Consider the following 21,620-nt stretch of genomic DNA (forward strand, 5'->3'; position numbering starts at 1 on the left):
AATGATCTTGCCCATTTGGACATCAGAAAAATTGGTCTGTTTCCATATTACGAGAACGACTGCACTGTTTTCTGCATCTCCCCCCCCCCCCCCCCCCGACAACTTTTATATACCTTGGTCACATTAATGTGACTGGACGTTTGCAGTAGCATGAAATGACAACTCAGTACTGTCATCGAAGTTCAGTTTCACTTAATGCCCAGCCAGGTTGGAGCCATTGTTTCTGCCAGAGGTGACAGTACTGTGTGCAAAATTTGCGTGTACATCTCCAAATCACTCACAGATTTAATCGTGTACTCATTCAGCTATACTGTATAAGCACAATAAGTAAAATCTTTTTATTTGTATCTCTTTTGGTGTTACAGTTTTGATGGCCAGCATCGTACTTCCTTTGTCGTTATATTAAACAGAGTCCTTGAGTATCACAAAAGCAAAAGACAAGAATCTGGTAGTAGCTGAACGAAAATCTTCAAGAAGGTATTTGGCCCAGTGAGAGATGCGGATGGCTGCAGAAGAAGGAAAAAACAGCACCTGCACGAAGTGATGCAGCAGCCAAAAACGTTTGAAAAATCGAAGCAAGAAGAGTACGAGAAGCGGGACTTGGGACTCGCATACCTGAACACTGCTGAATTATTGCAGTGGTGGCACGAATACCTGTAGGAACACACCCGCTTGGCAGACTCACGTAGTGATTGATAGGTAAAAATCATGAAAGGAAACAGCTGAGGATTGACTTGAACTGAATGCAAACAACTCTAGAGCGCAATCAATGGATCCAGATTTTGAGGTTGGAACGTAACATTTAAGGTACAGCCATATAAGTAAATATACGTAAGTGTTACGACCCAAGAATTTACGTCCGTGTTAATAAGTTATCAATGACGACATAGCGCATGATGTCCGCCCCCGTTAGCTGAGTGGTCATCGCGGCAGAATGCCACGCCAAGGGGACCGGGTTCGATTCCCGGCTGGGGTAGGAGATTTTCTTCGCTCAGGGACTGGCTGTTGTGTTGTCCTCATCACCATTTCCGACGAGCAAGTCGCCCAATGTGGCATCAAATGCAATATGTACTTGCCCTCGGCGGCCTAACTTCCCCGAATGGGGGACTCCCGGCCCACAATGCCGTACTCTCATTTCATTTCCATATCGCATGATGCCGCAAATCAGACATCATACAGATAGCCGTGCTTAAAGAATTGTTAATCTATATGTTCTGTAGAAGTCATGGGTGAATGATCACTACAGTGGGTGCTGAAGTTGGGCTGCTAATCGTCAGGAAGGCCTGAGAGTCCCCATCTAAGTGTGGGTGCAACGGTATGGTGGGCAGGTACCTGATGGTTGCCCATCGTGAGTCGTACAAACAAGCATTTAACACTCGTTTATTCTGTGATAAAATACTACAAATACAATGCCCCGGTCAGTGGACAGAGCTAGGCCTTGGTGAGAACACAGCTTGAGCGACACACTCGGCCGTGACGTAAGAGGGCTATAGCGTCAGCGTCCTCTGTCTGTAGAGTGGCGGCGAGGAACCGCAAGGTTGGGGTTCTGGTCCCTGGCGACGGAAGGCTGTGACGTCCCCAGAGGCCGACGCCTGTGCCGTTGTGTTGGCGCGCGACTTAGAGAGCGCGCGCCAAAGCATACAGAGTCAAAATATAGACCACAGCTTGGATGGCAGCATCTTGAAGTGGCGAAGCGTGCCTACACAGGCGATGAACAGCAACAGAGTTTGTCATTCAAGCGATGATGGCTGAGCAGGTAAGTGGATAAGGCACGAACAATTGACCCCCAAGACAGGAGGCCAGCAGTGGGTAGCTTGCAGGTGGCCTCCCGGCTGGAAAGCTCCATGTCAGCAGCATTCAGACTTAGCGCCGACATCAGGGCTCCAGCTATTGTTTCTGAAGTGACAACACTTCAGTCTCCTAAACCATGACAGAACTGAGGTATCATGGGTAGTTTTTGGGCAATCATGACACCACTGCTCTGGTCATTTCGTACTGACAGCAGTTTTACAACGTTGGGCATGCTGTAATGGTTTGCTAATTTCTCCTTTCATAAGCTCTAGGGGGGTACTTCTGCAAGGTCAGCGCAACCTGAATGCGGCTTCTTTTGGAACAGCGCTTATTCTCCCCTTGATGCTGAGGTTTCTTGCGTCACACTTGCTATAACGTCTCCTTTTACGTCAGTTACAGTAGTCTGCTGCTATGCTAGGGGACGTCATGGCTTAAAACTTCTCCGAAGCGAAATGGTCAGCGTACCTGACTGCTATTTGGATGATCCGAGACTGATTCCCATTATTGCCACCAGTAATGGTGCGTAGACTAGAAAGGGTACACCTAGCCTCATAAGGACAATGTAAGGGCTACTGGGAGGAGGAGCAGAGGAACGTTTTGAAAAGGTCAACATCGACGTGCAGAAGCGCAGTATTCTGACCATGTGTCCCCTTCCTCTCGACGCCCAATGCCGCCATAGGCAGACAATGAGGCAGTGGCCGGCCAGAAACGCGAAGTTCTTTAATTTAATACGCTGGTGAAAAAAAAACGGTGTTATACTGTAAAGTCCAGTCCGATATTTATTTAACATTATGAAGATGTTCATCACATGACGAGTACGAAATGATTGAACTTTCATCAATTCTGAACTGACGACCATCACAACAAGATATCCACGTGCTTGGAATACAGTTTTTTATTCGTTTTGACATGGAAACAAACACCCTACAAATTTCGTGTTGAGGACTTTCTTCCCATGCGTGAAACACATGCTGTGCCAGCTCATCAAGATTGCTGGCTGCTGCCTAGGGACTGGTGTAAGAGTATACGTCTTCCAATCGAATCCCAGACATTCTCAGAGGGAGACAAATCAGGGGACCGGACGGGCTTCTTAAGGATCTGCACAAGACGTAAATGGCATGAACTACAATGTGATACATGCATTATCCTGCTTGATTATACCATTTGGTAAGGCTAAGTAATTGGGTTTATCGTTCTTGCCAAATCCGGGAGGGCATTCATCCCTTCAACAGTTACCAAATCATCCTGTTGCTTTATTCAATAGCTCCCCACATCCCGATTCCAGGATCTACACATACACTGGCGTCGATTTGACCACCTCAAACAGAAGTGATACGCATCGCTGAAGACCACAGAACGCTATTCGAAGTGTAAGTTGACTCTAGCTCTACATCATGCAAGTATCTTTTGTATGGTGTCGGAGGTAGATAATGCATGGCAAGCGTAGTCTTTCGGGGTATTTGTAAACATCCCAACACACCATTGGAATGCCGTGAGTAAGGATAAACGTAGTGGGAATGGGAAACTGTGTGTTTTCCTTTCTTGTATGCAGTGAATGTAGAGCAGTGGTGGAGCCGTCGAGAAGGGAGCCAGAAAAAATGGTATTACAACCACTGGTCGTCCGGGAGTCATATGTGCATGGTGCAGCAAGTATATGAATCCGAGAGCCATGGTGTAAACGACGCACCAACAAGGGCGTAATGAATAATTGAAGAGTGGTAGTTGTTTTCCTGGTTTTTCTCTCAGATCCTACAGCATACATGTACGAGCGTTTGAATGTACTCAAGAGTGTAGTATTAGAATATCAATTGTTAGTTGTGTTGTGAAAAGTAATAGTGAAAATGTTGGGCAAAATATACCCCTGTTTGTGAGAAGTGTGGCTGTTTATTTAGTAAGGCAATAGAGAGAACCGGCGCAAGCTTTCCAGGAATCTTCACCGCAGTTGGATCGACAGGGAGATGGCACGGAAGGATCCGGACCACCAAACTACTACTCTGAGAAGAGAGGGTAAAAGGTAATACTACTTTCATCTGGCGTGTATTGGGGTCGGCAAAAGATTACCCTGTTATATCGGCCAGAGACGCAACTTCCCGCTAGTGCTGGTATAAGACTCATCACAAATCTTACAAAATAAACAGCAGCAGGAAAAGAAGGAAAAATATACCCCACAAGTCAAGCTCTCAACCCGGTTTCCAGCAGTCGGTTGCCTACAAGGTTCGTGCTGACACTTCGCTTATAATCTTATAATCTTTAACAGAACTTCAGCTGTTGTCATCCTTCTGTTAGAGAATGTCGAACAATCCTGCGAACTTATCGATATGTAATCCTTCTGAAGGGACACTGTCGTTCTAAGTCCACATTGTCTCCATTCGTTCTGTAGTCATTACGTTATAGCCAACTGTCAGTGTGATGTGTCGATATCATCCTCTCATTTCCCCATGTCTATGATTCCACCATTCTCAAAGTCAGAAAGACGGCGGTAAGCTGAAAATGCTTGTCCTCTAGGCATAATGTGCTACGATTTTCACCTTGAAAGTTCCAGTAACATAAGACATACCAAAAAAACCATGAAAGGCGCATGACTAGATGGTTACTTTGAAAGGACAGGGACGTATTCCTTACTCTTACACGACCTTGTCTAATGGCCTCGTGGTCGGCGTGAAGTCAAACGCTAATCATTTCTTTCTTTTTCTCCAACTTTGACGGTTGAATATTATTTCAAAATCAAAGACAGTTATTTTAGACATAAAATCTAGAACTTTACTGCACCCTGTTAGTCTATACTAATCTGTAAGCTCTTTTTTTGGAATGATTGGCATTAATAATTTTGTTTCGTCAGAAAGTAGATAAATTTTTATAACCCTAGCGTAGTTATCCAATATCAACTTGATATCGACCAGATATGAAGCATTTACCCCCAAAACATGTGTTAACTGTGTTGTGTTTTGTTTTCAGCACGGCGGAAAAGGAAGAGGCAGCCGTCATCCCGTACCTGAACGCCGGCTTTAACAGGGTAAGTGCAGTGGTGCTCCAAGGGCTTGCCTCTACTGAACTTTATTATACTTGCAAATAAATCTGTTTTACTCTACCTAAATTCTGATTTATCAACGTGCAGAGGGAAATCCGTAGTTTTATTGTTTAATTGGATGCAGTCAATATACTCGACAAAGAACGTTCCCGAAACGTTCTTCGTATTGTGCGATTACCGTCTTTCATTAACACTGATTTCAAACATCTTCGGAGGTTGAAGAACAAATCCTTTACTCCTAACATTGTGCTGATCGTTATGTGACGCGTAAATACTGACTGCCGCACTGGTTCTCAGCGGCGTAAGCGTATTGGTGTTTGTCCACAAATGGCGTGAGTATTCAGGGAGACGGAGACCGCAGTCTGTACCGAGACATTGTCGAATTTTGTTAAAATATCAGTTTACTTATGTTTGTAAGTTACCAGCAGTTCTTCTAATTGTACAGCATACGCAGTCTTAAAAGCTGCAGTAAGCAGTAATTCCTTTTGTGGTATGGCACACAGATCCCTCCTGTATACGCATAATTAACAGTTAAGAAAGTGTTACATACAGGCTTATAATAAATTACAGGTCTGGTGTCAGCAGTTACAAGTATTTCTACATCCCGTGCAGTGCTTCTTTCTGTGAACTCTGAAAACACGTTAGATGCACAATCCTAACCCTAATACTACGCCATTAATTCATATCTCGTTACCAGTCACTGCATCTCTCTCTCTCTCTCTCTCTCTCTCTCTCTCTCTCTCTCTCACACACACACACACACACACACACACACACACAGAATAGGACCATCAAAATACTGCTTCTTTTCCGTTACATCCTCTGTGTGTGTTTTCGCACTTGCCGCTGCTAAAAGCTCAGGCAGCATCCCTCCATGATAAATCAGAATTTGAGTTTAGGGAGACCAAACAAAATTAATAATCTCAATCTAGCGTCATTATACAGTGAAAGTATATTTCAGACTCACTGATGTACTATCCCGCTATCCTCAACTTATAAACAGATTTTATGGAGTTATAAGCCTTTGTAATCTCGCTTTAAGTTTTTAAATACTGTAACTTGTTTCGACGTATGAGTCATTATCAGGATAGTTAGCAATACGAAAGATTTTGGTATCGACACTCACAGATTATAATTTAGCAGTTTTTTTGTATTGGAATGTGTTTTGAGCTGTGTAGTGGTTTCAGACGTTGGAGAATGCACTTGTTGCTGGAAAGAACATGTAAATGGTCACTCACTCTGTTCATCAGAAATACGGGTCCGCTCGTGGCATGCTCTTTCTTCCACCACTGTGGCTCTTTGGATTTTTCTTATGCACTGTTTGCAAACTCGTAGCGTACACTTACAATAAACTGTTTCTTATAATCGGCATAACTATGCACTACAATCAAAATGTCGATCCTTCTTATAGGAGTATGCTACATCCATGTTACAAGTAGTCGCACTGTGTTGCAAACACGTCTTCTTGAGTTTCCTGCGTGTGCAGCCTTCAGCATATAGCTGTCTTACTCACTCACCTGCTCTTAGAAGCTGGCCGGTGTGGCCGAGCGGTTCTAGGAGCTACAATCTGGAACCGCGCGACCGCTACAGTCTCAGGTTCGAATCCTGTCTCGGGAATGGATGTGTGTGACGTCCTTAGGTTAGTTAGGTTTAAGTAGTTTTAAGTTCTAGGGGACTGATGGCCTCAGAAGTTAAGTCCTATAGTGCTCAGAGCCATTTGAGCCATTTTTTGCTCTTAGAATAGTGGAGTGATGGGGAACGCCGGAGTATTGAGCAAAGTCGGCTGCGCTTGTGGAGTACGAGCGCGCTTTGGGAGCGTAAATCTTTTTTTTTTTCTTTCTTTCTATTTTACTTACTGGATTTCGGGACGTCCCCACACAGCCATCTCACTAGTGGGAAGTCAATTATGACGTGAGGACAACACAGCACCCAGTGCCCGAGCGGAGAAAATCTCCTACCCGTCTAGGAATCGAACCCAGACAACTTTAGTTTGCAATCCGCCACGCTGACCGCGCAGCTACCGAAGCGGACGAGCAAAAAACTTGGCCTGGCTTGAGATAGAGTATTTAGCCGATATCAGTCTTTTCTGCAAACAGTGGTTACAAGGAGAGAGACGTACTCCTACATACACTGATCAACCAGATCATTATGGGCAGTGACCTGCTATCGATATAAACCCCGTCCAGGCGATAGCAGCGTCGCCTGGCGAGGAGTGACTGCTAGTCAGGCACATGCACGTTGCACGTAGTGTCAGTGAGCTTAAAGAAGCGTAGCCGGCCGGAGTGGCCGAGCGGTTCTCGGCGCTACAGTTTGGAACCGTGCGACCGCTACGGTCGCAGGTTCGAATCCTGCCTTGGGCATGGATGTGTGTGATGTCCTTAGGTTAGTTAGATTTAAGTAGTTCTAAGTTCTAGGGGACTGATGACCTCAGCAGTTGAGTCCCATAGTGCTCAGAGCCATTTGAACCATTTTTAAAGAAGCGTAAAGGTACCAGAGGGGCAATACTGATATGGCACTTGATAATGGAAGCTAGACTTAAAGAAAAATAAAGACACATTCATAGGATTTCTCGACCTAGAAACAGCGTACGACAAATAAAATGGCGCAATATCCTAGAAATTTTCATGGTAACAGGAATAAGCTGTAGTTAAACACGAGTAATATACAATACGTACAAGAACCGAGAGGGAAAAAAGAGAATGGAAGACCAAGAACGAAGTACTCTTCAGCCTGTACATTTAAGAAGCAACGGCGGAAGTAAAATAATGGTTCCGGAGTCAGATTAAAACTCAAAGTAAAAGGATGGCAGTGATAAGACTCGCTGATGACACTGCTGTTCTCAATGAAAGTGAAGAAGAGTTACAGGATCTGCTGAATGGAACGATCAGTCTACCGAGTACAGAATGTGGACTGAGAGTAAACTGGCGTAAAAAGATCATGCTGAGTACCAGAAATGAGATTAACGGTACATTTTACATCAAAATTGGGGACCACAAGTAGAGGAAGGTAAGGAATTTTGCTACCTTGGAAGCAAAGTAACTCGTGACGCACGACACAAAGAGGATATAAAAAGCAGACTACCAGAGGCAAATAGGACATTTCCGCCCAGGCAGAGTCTACCAGCTTCAGACGCTATCCGTAATTAGATAATAAATGAGGAGGTTCTCAGCAGGATCGGCGAGGAGATGAACATTCGAAAAATATTGACGAGAAGAAGGGATAGAATGATCGGAATTAGGCAAGACATCAGAGAGCTCTATAAGGTAAAAACTGTAGAGGAAGATAGAGACTGGAATACATGCAACAAATAACTGAGGACGCTGGCTGCAAGTGCTGCTCTGACGCGGAACCCCTTGAGGCGAGGTCGGAAGAGGCCAATGAGGTTTAAGGCATTCGACTCCCCACATACTGTCTACCACGCAGTCGCAATATTGGCTGCTAATGGCTACAGGGGGCGGGACTGGAGGTGTCCAATGCCGAGCACAGCAGGAGGCTACGGAGCGTAGTTGAACTGCTTAGTCGACGAGTCACTCACAACACTGCTACAGTCCTAGTGGTGTTCATACAAAGCAGAGCTGTGGCAACGATAAACAAAACAAACATTGCATTATGTCTACAACAAAAGTTGCCGAAGCTGACACGTCATCGGAAAGAAACCCCAGAAATTTCACAGATTGAAAAAGAAGTGGGAGCTGAAACATTAGCGTTTCTGCAATATGAGTCAGAGGAATGTGTGGTGTCGTATACGCTCGACTGTGTGGACAATGTGTATGAGGAGAACAATGATGACGATACGTGCTTACCAAGTAAAAGTGATACTGAAACAGGCACCGCTGTCGGACAGGGAGCCACAAATCCCGTCTCCAGTGAAACGTAGTAAAGTACAATCGTTGTCCAAAGAGCGGGTACTAAACATAATTACATACATGGAAGATCATCCGCAGCATAGTAAAAAAACTATTATGAACCTATTTGGAATAAGTGTGCAGCAATATGACCGTGTAATGCATAATAAAAACTACAGGACAAGGTGCACTCGTTACAAAAACTGGTGTTTGCTCTTTTCAACAACGCTCGATACAATTTAGAGGCTGTGCGATAGTGATCTGCAACGCTATGCAGTAGTGCGCGACATAGATTACAGTGATTTCAAGTGAGGCAGTGGATGGTTGCATAGCTTCAAACAGAGCTACAGAATTGGAAGACGTAAGGTAAAGAAATTTCAAACAAAGTGTCAACTTGTCGGTGCACAGCAAACTGCGGAGTCGGCTCGAGAATTTGTAGATGAGGTAAACAAACTTACCCCACCGTTCAGTAAGGAATTTTTCAACTCCGACCATTCGGAATGTGGAGAGGAAACGCATATGAAAGAAACCCTGTAGATTATAGGTACCAAGAGAGTTGTATCAAGATCAACTAACATCAGTCCCTTAACGCATTCGTATGCAATTATGCCGACTGTTAATCTGGACGGTAAATTGGTTGGAAAGTTATTTATCTTGCTGCCAGAAGTTGGAGATGCTCTGCCTCTGCGATTCTTTCTCGTGTGAGTGATCTTGCAACGGCAGTAGCAAATATTTACGTCATAGCAAGCACGAGTGGTGAAACGGGCGTAAGAGAACTACAAATATGGTATGAGCCCTGCTTTTGGCCAGTAGCTGGTCAAAAGAACTTGCTTTTGCTTGGTTCCTGATCTGCGGATAAAAACCATACACGATTAGAGTAAACTATTCCTCCTGAATAGTGTTCCACATTGCAGTTCATACCACCTAGAACCATTGGACCAGTTCAGCCTCTGGATTATCGCGCTACCTGCAGCTTCGCCTTAAAGTATAGCCAGTTTCACGATAAGCTCCACGATAGACTGTTTTGCATTCGGTTGCATGCCATCACGTTCCATCAATTCTCATCACACCGTTGCTTCAGTAGGAGTCTATATGCATTCTTTAAGAGTAGATACCTAACTGAATTTCCTGCACGGTTTGTAACTCCCAAGGAGCTCGCCTTAATCTTGTTGGGGCGAACCTTTGTGATTATAGTGCCGCACCATTTTTCATTTGGTGTTTATCATTTGTTTTGAACACTTGTTGAATCTCGATGAAATCCATTTTGTAAAGTGTGATGCAGACATCCAATAGAAGGTTGATCGGTGCACCTCCCGGACACTCATTTTCTGTTGCCTTCCTGATACACATGGTCAGTCATTAGCAATTAATATATTTCCTGTCATAATTGTTAACACAACACTTTCAAATGAGCCTTACTAAAGACTGAACTTGTGATTACGCAATCAAGGGGTTCCTTGTGAGATGAAGTGGTTGGCAAAGGAAAGGAATTCATGGTGGGCTGCACCAAAGCAGTCAGAAAACTGATGAGCCAACAAAAAAACAATGAATAGGAGTTCTTATTCCTTTATTCGCAGTTCCTATCGAATCTAGTCCACACGTGTTCTCAGTTATGCGAATAATACAAAGCTTGTTGTGAGCAGTTTGTTTCTACGCACATCAGAGACGTGCAGAATCACTATTTTTTTCGATGAAAAAGAAACTATCAATGACAGTGCAAAGTTGCCGATACTGTACTGTAAACAACCTTAAAGGCGAAATAAACTACATATCGAGCTCCCTGTATTGGACGTGTAGTTTCTAAAGACGTTCTTTCTCGTCTACATGCAGTGCCTCATCCCCTTGGCATTCGTACAAAAGACTTTAAATTCAGCACCAGCTACGCAATTCCGCTGCGTAATTCCACCACGTGTCGCTTGTTACCCTACATACGAGGCTTGATTTCTTAAGAAAAGCTTTATAAAGATAGCAACCAAAAGTGAGGTGATAGGCTGTCATAAAATAGGAAAAGGGAAGCTCTAAGAACGGTAAAGGACTGTTGCATTGTTTCTTCGATATGTTAGACGTGTGCTATATTTCTCGGTTTCACTACGGTGGTTGTATAACGAAATTTTTAACGAAAAATTAATTTGAAGCTAAGCTGAATTTGAGCCAACTTTCAGAAAGTAGAAAAAACTATTCTCATATCAGGCGTTGTTAGTAATGTTAACAAGCATCTGCACTTCAACTGGTTGAAGCAAGCCACAACAAAGTTTGAGGGTCTGTCTTGAAGGCAGGCATAGCGTGCTGCTGTTAACTAGTGAGGAAGGAGTTCAGCCGCGTGCGCACCGGTTAGTGCAGTCCACTGGCCGTGTAATGGGGCTGCAGCCCCACAGGGTCTGATTACAGGGGAGGAGGGTTCCCAAAGTTAGGTAACGTCGGGCTAACGGTCCTAGAGTGATCCAGAGATGAGGGGAGATCTAAAAGACTGTCAGTGACGTGACCTGTTTTTCACAGAAGCTCACAGAAAGTGTTTGCTCTTACGATTGATCAATTTGTTGCCAGAATACTTCCAGTTTTCACCATCGGGTGGCGTTTCAGTTTATACTAGGCACGATTGAAGTTGTTCATGATCGACATTACAAAACTAGTATTGGAGAGGAAGGAAGGAGGGAGGGGAGAAGGAAACACAAGCTACGACAAGTACATTAGCTTGAAGACAATCTCCATTGGCTATTGTACGCTTTTGGCCACGTTTATTTTGTTGTTGGAGACAGCTATACAACGATGGGCCTGGAATTTATTTTATGCTCCTTAAGACAGGCAACACAGTTTACACGTCTGCAGCATGGGGCAGATGATAAGCTGGATTGCCTGTCTTAACGTGCATGATATATTTTCAAGGATAGTTCCATTATGTTCACACTATAGGAGGCTACTGAAGGAAACAATCGAAATACTAATTTATGGTACTTGTTTGTATGATGTTTGAATGATATTTCGCCATTTGACTTTCTTGTTTATTTTATATTCCTACCGTGATTTAGGTCTTAGACCATCATCAACTACATCACTGAAAAAGTTTATTGTACAAATGCATAGAAAGTGAGAAGGATCAAAATTTATCGTTAAGCCATTTCAATGTCAGAATAAAAATTATTGAAATAATACAACTTACATGTTGAGTATAGTTAATCTTTAGGTGAAGCCATCGTCAAAGGTATCCCAGACTGTAGATAAGTACAAAACCAGAAAAATTTATGACGCACAGGCAGCAAACATGTTTTCCACCCATAGTACAATTGAGCCGCAGAATAAACATGAATACGGTGGTTACATTGACAGTGAAATGGTCTGAAAATGCACTATGAAAGTTACTTATTGACTGGTTATCAGAGGTGAACTGCGTAGGCTGTAAGTCTGTCTTGCATATTCCATGATTAAGCAAGTATCATAGGTACGCAAAACTGAAACGGAATCATACATCTTAAAAAAAATGTGTTACCTGTAAATACGCCTGCTAATACATATTTGGAGGAACAGTGTTTCTTGTTGATACAAGATGTAAATAATATGCTTATAGCATGAAAATACATGATTCCAAAAACAGTACTTTAACCATACACTGGTTTAAATGAGAAACACCCAAACATCAGTGCAGTGTAAAACAACTGTAACCGTGACAGAACACAATAATTGTCAAATCTTACTATAAAGTGTGTATGCGTGTCATACATAAACATGCAAAACTAGATTACGAAACTTTGCCATCAAATATATCATGTGTTGTAAACAATATGTTGCAGCAGAGGTATAATGCATAAAACATAAGGTGTTAAATGCACAATTCGCGTAATGATCGGATGTTTATAAACGTGGAGTGTGTGTGTGGCCGGGATAGGGGGCGGACGGTGAGGGGTTGAGGTGGGGCTGGGAGTGGACTGTAATCGGAAATAAAGTGTTTGGGAGTGGTGCTAGGGAGGTGGAGGGAAAGTTGTCAATGAGAAAAAGTACAGCTATTAGAAGGGGTGATGGCGAGGGGGGATGGGGGGGGGAGAGGATTACATGGAATCGGGATGAAATGGGAGGGAAAGATACCAGGTAAGTGGTGGAAGAGATGTCAATGAAATGGAACCTAACTATTGACCATTGCGGGAGCTGGATGGAGGAACGGGGGAGCGGTCGAAAGGGGTGGGGGCATATAAAATGGAAGTATTAATTACAGGCGGTGAAACTATTGGATAAGCTCAATACTCTGCTTACGATGTAAAATTAGCAGTGGGGTGAGGAGGGGGGGGGGAGGAAAAGTGGTAGAGAGGGGAGAAAGGTAAAGGAGGGAAAATATGCCTATATCAAGTGTGCTTGTGTATAAACAAATATATATCAAATGTTATGTGACAGAGGGCATAGCACATACATCGCTCTTTTTGGGTGTATTGAACAATTACTGGAAGTATAAGATAAGTAGAGGAATTAAACTTGCATTCATTAAAGTAATTACACAAGTTACATAGTTCATGAAGAGATAAAACTTGCTTTATACAAACGAAGGAAAAAAGTACAAATCATTTATTCCATATGACATAGTAAGTCATAAAACTGGCATATATACAGTTCATTACAGTCATGTATAGGCATAGAAGAGGGGGAGGGCGAGAGAAAGGGTAGCACAAAATAACCAGAATAAATAATTTAGGGAGAAACAAGGTGAAAATAGTGATAGAATACAAGAAACTGTAAAATTATGAAGCTGTGATAAAAAAATATGAGAAGATTATATGTTACCCGTCTTTGTATTTTATGCAAATATGTGATGCAAATTAAAATGCACAGTGAACTTGGTTGTTGCCTACTCCACTGAATAAGATGTAGTGCTCAGAAAGTTGTGCGAATGTACAGAGAAATATTTCACATTAGTCGTACTAACTGAACGTAATTTAGCAATGTGAATAGAAAATTAAAGAAACTGGGTCTTTCAAACCACGAGTTAGTCAAAATTCTCGGCGAAGAACATTTCACGCAGAAGAATTTATACAGGTGGTGTTGCATCAAATGAAATAAGGTTAGAAATGAGCAGCGGCCAACTTGGCTGTGAAATGCACTTTTTGATGTACACTGTGCAGTGTGGAGAGAAATGATAAACACTCACTACGCCCCTACTGTATTCGACATGTGCAAGCAATGGGGCCAAATGTATCTGAGTGCAGAGATCAGTTCTATCAGTGGAAAATCCAACGCAGCACTGCAGTACAAAAGTAGCTACAGTTTGTATTGTTACTGCATAACTTTTAATACCTACATCATTGTTGACAGTGGCGTCTTCAGAGTCATGCAGCTGCAATGTCGAGATTACACAGTTCTCACACTGCGTTTTATTGATTCTGATCATTCATGTATGATAGATTCCTGATCCGAAGAAATAGCCATGCTTAGGTTAGTTAAAGCGGCTTTATCGCGGAGAAGCTAAGGCGCACCGGCCCCGAATCGAATACGTCAGACGGATTAAGGACGAGGGCTGGGTGTGTCGGCCAGTCAGTCAGTTCCCGACATCCGACTGGATAAATACCGGACTGGTACACTGACGTCCCGGTCCGGCGCTTCTGTAGACGTGCCGAACAATAAGGCCATCGGTGACATCCGCTAAGTGGCACTGCTGCAATTGCAGGACTACAGTCTTCGATGTAACGGCCGCCACAAGCCACGTTTGTCCGACTGCCTTATCAGGTCTAACGGCTGACCTATTTAGGCAGCAAGGAGGCCGCTCCGTCCGTTAGAACACACGTAACACACACACTTAGGCCTGTGATGTTCCTTATTCTCACTAACAAAATGTAGCTGTCAATGCCCCACTTCTTGCTTCGAGGCAGGCGCCCCAGAACATTAGCAGACTACTGTTTCCGATTGTTTCTTGTTCTTCATTCCACTCGTGTGCACGCAATAGTTGTTTTAAATAGAAACTGTTACATTGCTTCTGTGTATAACACAGCGTCAGGGGGGCATTTTTAAACGAATTCCTGATCTTAAACGCATATGTGATCTCCAGTAATCCGTACATTTCGTCTAGGTAAAGCAACTTTGTTCTTGTTATATGTTTCGAATAACCAAGAAGAGAGGCGCATGTTTTGAAAAGACTGCTTTCGTAATCCAGCACTTTCCTTAGTATGGACTTACAAGTGAAATGTGATTCCCTTACACTTTAAGCTACAATCAGAATTATCAATACACCCGTATGTTTGATCAAAACGTTTTTACCAGAAGCTAATAGTCCGCCCCGGTAGCTGAGTGGTCAGCGTGACAGACTGTCAATCCTAAGGGCCCGGGTTCGACCCCCGGCTGGGTCGGAGATTTTCTCCGCTCAGGGACTGGGTGTTGTGTTGTCCTAATCATCATCATTTCATCCCCATCGACGCGCAGGTCGCCGAAGTGGCGTCAAATCGAAAGACTTGCACCAGGCGAACGGTCTACCCGACAGGAGGCCCTAGCCACACGATATTTCCATTTTACCAGAAGCTAATGTTTGTTCCTCAAGCATACGAGAAGAAAGCGGGAAGTCCGTCCGTTAGTTGCGATTTTCTGCATCACGGTATGCAATGTGGAGAAAAAATGCCGCATTTGGAGGTCAGCAATCGATTTCTCATCCAGATCCTAGACAAAAGCTTATGTAGCAAAATTAGATCGGGTGCATTTTGAAGACTTATGTATGAAATCTAGAAGCTGGCTACCTTGTCATATCGTGCAGCACATCGAATGTACAGAGGAATGTGTGTACCTCCACACATTGCCGTACCAGCCGTCGTCCCTCACTGATTAGACTGCTGGGACATCGCACTCACGACCACCTTAGGGCTATGGTTAGAATCCTCGTCAGGTTCCTGTTTTTATTTTCTAGATATCTGTTTCCTACTTCTGATCGTCTATAAGGAAGACATCATCTTGTCACGTGATAATAGCCTATCACATGGCAATGGGATAGATTAAAGAGCACGCATGAGTCTACTAACAGCAAAGTGCGACAGACTGCTTTAGGCGGTGGCGCGGCACGGACCTGCTGTCCCGGCCGCGGGCGCGCGTGGACGAGGAAGTGTTTACACCGCCGGTACTCGCGCGTGTTGTTGTCTGACTCGATCGCCGTGGCACGCAATTTTCGAAAGACTACGCTCCAATTTACGTTCGACAACGAATTTGCCAGACCCAAAGCTTTCGAAATAGAGCGTTTTTTGAGGGAAGAAGTTCGTTTACCTGCTACAGACGTAATTGGAATACACCTGTCCATTGTAAGCAGTACAATGTACGTAAAGATGACCGATGAAGCTGCGTGTGAAAGAACTCTCTCCGCTGCTCAAAGAGGATTTAAATTTCGACACTCTGATGGTCATATCAGCGATGTAACAGTAGCTCCTTCAGGATTGGGTGTGAGGATCATTCGGATCTTTGAATTGCCGTTTGAGGTGCCAGAATCGATGGTTACTGAATCGCTGCGACCATATGGAACGGTACTTAGTCATACGCCTGAACGCTGGGCAAGTTTTAGTACCTATCCTGTGCTAAACGGCGTGCGACAGGTGCGGATCGTCCTTACTAAACATATCCCATCTTATTTATACATTGGCGGGTGTCGAGCTATTGTGATCTACGATGGCCAGCCACGCACTTGTTCTGGCTGTGGTGGAGAAGGACATATCCGCTCGGAGTGCATACAACGCCGCGTCGTGCAACTGCCACATGGAGACGCGTCACAGCGAGAAGTTCCCACGCAACTGCCGATGACGTACGTGTCGGTGGCTCGCCGGGAGGTGTTGCCCAGTTCGGAGCGTGACAAGGACGTGTTTATGCAAGAGCCGACCGAGTTACGGGAGCATGGAGGTGACTCGGAGAAGGTCCCTACGCCCACATCACGTCGGTTGAGGGAGGAACCTTCCGACAATCACATGAAGCACGCGACGTGGAAGTAGAGGTCGTGACAGTGGCACCGGCAACGGACCAACGAACGATCGACGAACACAGTGAGGCAGCAGAGGGCAGGGCACGCAAACAGCGTTCGCCGAAGCGTCGCAAAAAGCGTCGCCATAGTTCGGGTGACGCGTCCCCCCCTAGCCTAGGGGACACGGAATGTATCCTAGCCGAAGAACTGTCTGACACAGAACACGTGCCTTTAGAGGACGCTGACAGGATTCCGTCAGATGGCGACCGGATGTCCTGCCTTTCAGATGGTCCCTCTTCATTGACACCGACTGACCCAGCGCTGCCGACGAAGGAGTCAGGGATACCAATGTCCCAGCAGCCTCGTCGAAATACATCAGAGGACGTTTCTCGGATGGATGACCACTGCGACTGGGCGGAACCAGTCGAGGACATACAGGAATTGCCACGCCCTAATGATGACCACTCACCTACAGGATGCACACCACGGAACGACAACAAAGGAGGGCAGCCCGTTGGCGGGCACCCCTCTGAGCACGAATAGTGGACTAACGCCCTTGGAGTTCTCAGTGAAATGACACGAGCATGACAACGACAACGAACCAAGCATATAAGGTGGGCACAGTGAACATTAACACCGCACGTTCGCTTGCAAAGATGCAACTTCTCCGGGACATGATTTACGCCACTAACGTTGATATTCTGCTGATGCAGGAAACCTGCAATGCTGCTTTTCCCGACGTGCACGGATACAACACTTACCTAGCGCCGACTCCAGATGGAGGACGTGGCACAGCGATACTAGTTCGGGAAGGGATTCCGATGTGTGACCTAGATTACCTTCCTTCGGCTCGGGGTTTGGCTATGACCGTGAACGGCATTCGTATCGGCAACATCTATGCACCCTCCGGATCTGACAATCGACAGGCGCGTGCACGATTCTACTCTGAGGAGATTGCCCCCCTATTCCATGGGAGGTATGACCACATCTTGGTAGGGGGGGATTTTAACTGTGTACTCGCCCCGAAGGATCAAACTCCTAATTTCAGCTCCTGCCACGCATTGAACACGATCTGCCGGGACATGGCCCTTATGGACACGTGGGAAAAGATCCATGGGCAGCGAGAGGGCTACACGTATTTTACTAGCCACTCGGCGAGCAGGCTGGATCGGATTTATGTTTCTGACGGATTAAGAGATCACGTGTTGGCTGCTGAACGTTGGCCCACGGCTTTTACGGATCACCTTGCATATTTATGCACGTTAACCCTCCCACGGCAGAGGAGTCGTAGTTCCTGGAAACTCAATTCATCCTTATTGGTGGATCTCGAATGTCGCCAGCGGATCGAAGAAACATGGCAGACTTGCACTCGCCGTCTGCCGCTGCACCGTACGGTTCTTTCGTGGTGGCTGCAGTGTGCAAAACCGGCGATACGAAGAGCTCTCATCACGTATGGCAAGGAAAAAGCGAAATGGCTCCGAGATACACTTGATTATTTCTACATGGTGCTCCGCGACCTGTCCTCCATGGCCCCATCGCTCGAGCGTCAAGCAGAAGTCCATCGCATTCAGGCTTGCATTTTATCTATCACGAGACGTCGACTGGAGGGACTTTCGATCCGTGCTCGGTGCTTGGACAACGTCGATGGAGAACGTATTGGCATGCATCATGTGTCCAAGGGACATGCGCGTAATCGCCGATCCCTAATCACAGTCCTCCATGATGACGATGGTCGGCCCTTGACGTCACAACAGGACATTGCTGCTGAGTTTCTGGAGCATTACCGCCTCCTTTTCACTGGGACGCCGACAGACAATCGGACAGGAGAAGAAATTTTGCGACTGATGCAAACGGAGGTGGATGGTCCGGATGCAGAGGCGCTATTGGAACCCCTAACGGAAGATGACATCCGGGGCGCACTCGCGAAGGGTGCGGTGCATAAATCCCCTGGGCCAGATGGGTTGACACTCGAATTTTACCGCGCATTTGCGGATTTAATGATGTCCCAGTTGGTATTGATGTATAATGAGTTATTGAGCCCTGACACGGACGTTCCGTCGCAGTTCATGGCGGGACTGCTTATACCAATACCGAAATCGACAGCGAGTGTCAGCGCCCATCAATTTAGACCGCTCACGATGCTCAATATTGATTATAAGATCTTTGCGCGAATGTTGGTGGCAAGGCTCAAGACTGTAATATCCAAGACAATACCACCAGACCAGGCTTGTCTAGGGGTTCGGAGCAACATACATTCTATCCTCGGCGAATACCGTGACGTAATTTCCCTGACGGAAGCTTGTCGCATGCGAGCGGCGTTCGTATCGGTGGACTTTGATCGTGCCTTTGACAGGATCAACCATGATTTCCTTGACTCGACCATGCGACGCATGGCGATACCACAGGATTTTATTACCGTCCTCATGCGCCTCCTTCGCGGCGCTTCTTCGACGGTGAGAGTCAATGGCAGGGAGGTAGGAACGATTCCTGTTTGCAGCTCAGTTAGGCAAGGATGTCCCTTGTCGATGACACTGTTTACAATAGCGCTCGAACCATTGATGCAGACTCTTAGACGGACTCTAACAGGCGTCCGACTCCGTGCGAGCTCCTTCACGTGTCGTGCATATGCCGACGACTTGATGATACTCGTCCGGTCGGAGAACGAAGTAAGTCAGGTGGTTACCCTTCTTACTACGTACGGAGTAGCTGCGGGAAGCAGGGTCAACATGAATAAAACCAAGATTATGCACATCGGTCGAGGGCTGGACGATCTGCACAGTCCGTTTACGACGGTGGACATCTTGCGATGCTTAGGTGTATTGTTCACCCGATCGCTACGGCAATCAGCGGCGGCGAGCTATCGACGTCTCCTCTAGAACGTCCGACTGCACATACGCAACAATTCACTCCGAACGCACGACCTGCTCCAAAGGGTGGACTACACTAATGTTCACCTGGCCTCGCGACTGCCGCACCTGGCACAGGTACTGCCAATGCCACATGGTATTGCTGACAGATTAATGGCGGCCTTTTGGATACTATGTGAGCCAAGGAATGTTGTTTAAGGTCAAATACAAGACTTTAACTCTCCCACACCATGCTGGAGGACTTAACCTCACGGATGTGCGAAACAAGGCTCTAGCTCTATACCTGCGGGCGACGCTGCGCACTTGGAACCAACGGCAACACGCCATCACGTCGGCCATCCTGGATGTGCTTCTTCCCATGTCCTTTGAACCACCGGTCGCTGTAGGCACAATCTCGCCCTCTTTTTCTCACGTCGCGCGATTTTTTGTTGATTTTAGTTATGTTCAGTTACAGATACCTTCTACAAGAATCCCCACTACCCGTGAGATACATCGATACTTGCGGCGTCATCATGGCAGCAATGTTGTCGAACTTAAATACCCAACACGAAACTGGCGACAGATTTGGCGAGCTGTCCGTACACCTCTCCTCACCACAGCAGCGCGATCGTCATGGTATACACTAATCAAACGCAAGACAGTCAACCGCCAACGATTGTACGACATTCGCATGGTAGATTCCCCGCTCTGCCTTATATGTGGCATGCAGGACACCGACGAACATTCTCTGCAGTGCGGTGAGGCAAAGAATGTTTGGCGGCTGACGCAACGCATCATGGCCCTCCTCAGACGCACCGACGAATCTACGATCACGACGGACGCTTTATTTTTCCCTGACGCTGTATTTTTCCCGTCACAAAAAACTTCGGCGATCCGATGGATTGGAGGACACGCATCGCACTACGTGCTCTCGCGGACATTCATCTCTGGCATGGACTATTGGCATTATCTACTAGAACAACACGAAATCATCCGACGCCACTCAAAATATAAAACGAATTTTGCGAACTTTCTAGGCAGCATGTTTCATAACCCCCCGAAGCGGTGGGGAGGCCCAGGTTTACGTTGTTTCGAGGGATAGGATGTACTCCCAGTGAAGTGACGAGGATGTCACTTCAGTCCTATATTTCTTTTCCTTCTTTTTTATATATGATTTCTCTTTTGGGACATTAAAAAAAAAAAAAAGATCCTTAGGGCTCGGACTCCTACGCCAGAGGTCTCGTGTTCGATTCCTATTCTGGCACTTTTTTTCTTCTGTTTCATTTTCTTTTGTTATTCCACCAATTATTCAGGAAGTTTCCCAAACCTACATTATATTTAACAAATTAGTTACATTATTGAATAAAAATTATTTTCTTTTTGTCCAACAACACAATTCATGGCGATGGGTTTTCCATTTTTCATTGTAAACTATATGAGAAGAAACATTGGGTTTTTAATCAGAATAAAAAAAAGCGGTTAAAGGCGCAAAAAAATGAAAAAAAAGTGGTCAGCGTGACAGACTGTCAATCCTAAGGGCCCGGGTTCGACCCCCGGCTGGGTCGGAGATTTTCTCCGCTCAGGGACTGGGTGTTGTGTTGTCCTAATCATCATCATTTCATCCCCATCGACGCGCAGGTCGCCGAAGTGGCGTCAAATCGAAAGACTTGCACCAGGCGAACGGTCTACCCGACAGGAGGCCCTAGCCACACGATATTTCCATTTTACCAGAAGCTAATGTTTGTTCCTCAAGCATACGAGAAGAAAGCGGGAAGTCCGTCCGTTAGTTGCGATTTTCTGCATCACGGTATGCAATGTGGAGAAAAAATGCCGCATTTGGAGGTCAGCAATCGATTTCTCATCCAGATCCTAGACAAAAGCTTATGTAGCAAAATTAGATCGGGTGCATTTTGAAGACTTATGTATGAAATCTAGAAGCTGGCTACCTTGTCATATCGTGCAGCACATCGAATGTACAGAGGAATGTGTGTACCTCCACACATTGCCGTACCAGCCGTCGTCCCTCACTGATTAGACTGCTGGGACATCGCACTCACGTCCACCTTAGGGCTATGGTTAGAATCCTCGTCAGGTTCCTGTTTTTACTTTCTAGATATCTGTTTCCTAGTTCTGATCGTCTATAAGGAAGACATCATCTTGTCACGTGATAATAGCCTATCACATGGCAATGGGATAGATTAAAGAGCACG

The 21,620-nt window shown here is 45.4% G+C and overlaps 1 protein-coding gene across 1 annotated transcript in view; it reads left to right on the forward strand.

The window, feature by feature from the left end:
- The window catches only part of LOC126191056 (high affinity cAMP-specific and IBMX-insensitive 3',5'-cyclic phosphodiesterase 8A), a 1,161,190-nt gene that overhangs the window by 792,980 nt on the left and 346,590 nt on the right, over positions 1 to 21,620 (forward strand). The window contains exon 6 of the mRNA XM_049931769.1: positions 4,747 to 4,804. Coding sequence (XP_049787726.1) covers positions 4,747 to 4,804 — 58 coding nt within the window. The remainder of the gene's footprint in view (positions 1 to 4,746; positions 4,805 to 21,620) is intronic.

This window comes from Schistocerca cancellata, chromosome 6 (assembly GCF_023864275.1).
Source record: "Schistocerca cancellata isolate TAMUIC-IGC-003103 chromosome 6, iqSchCanc2.1, whole genome shotgun sequence".
Taxonomy (NCBI): domain Eukaryota; kingdom Metazoa; phylum Arthropoda; class Insecta; order Orthoptera; family Acrididae; genus Schistocerca; species Schistocerca cancellata.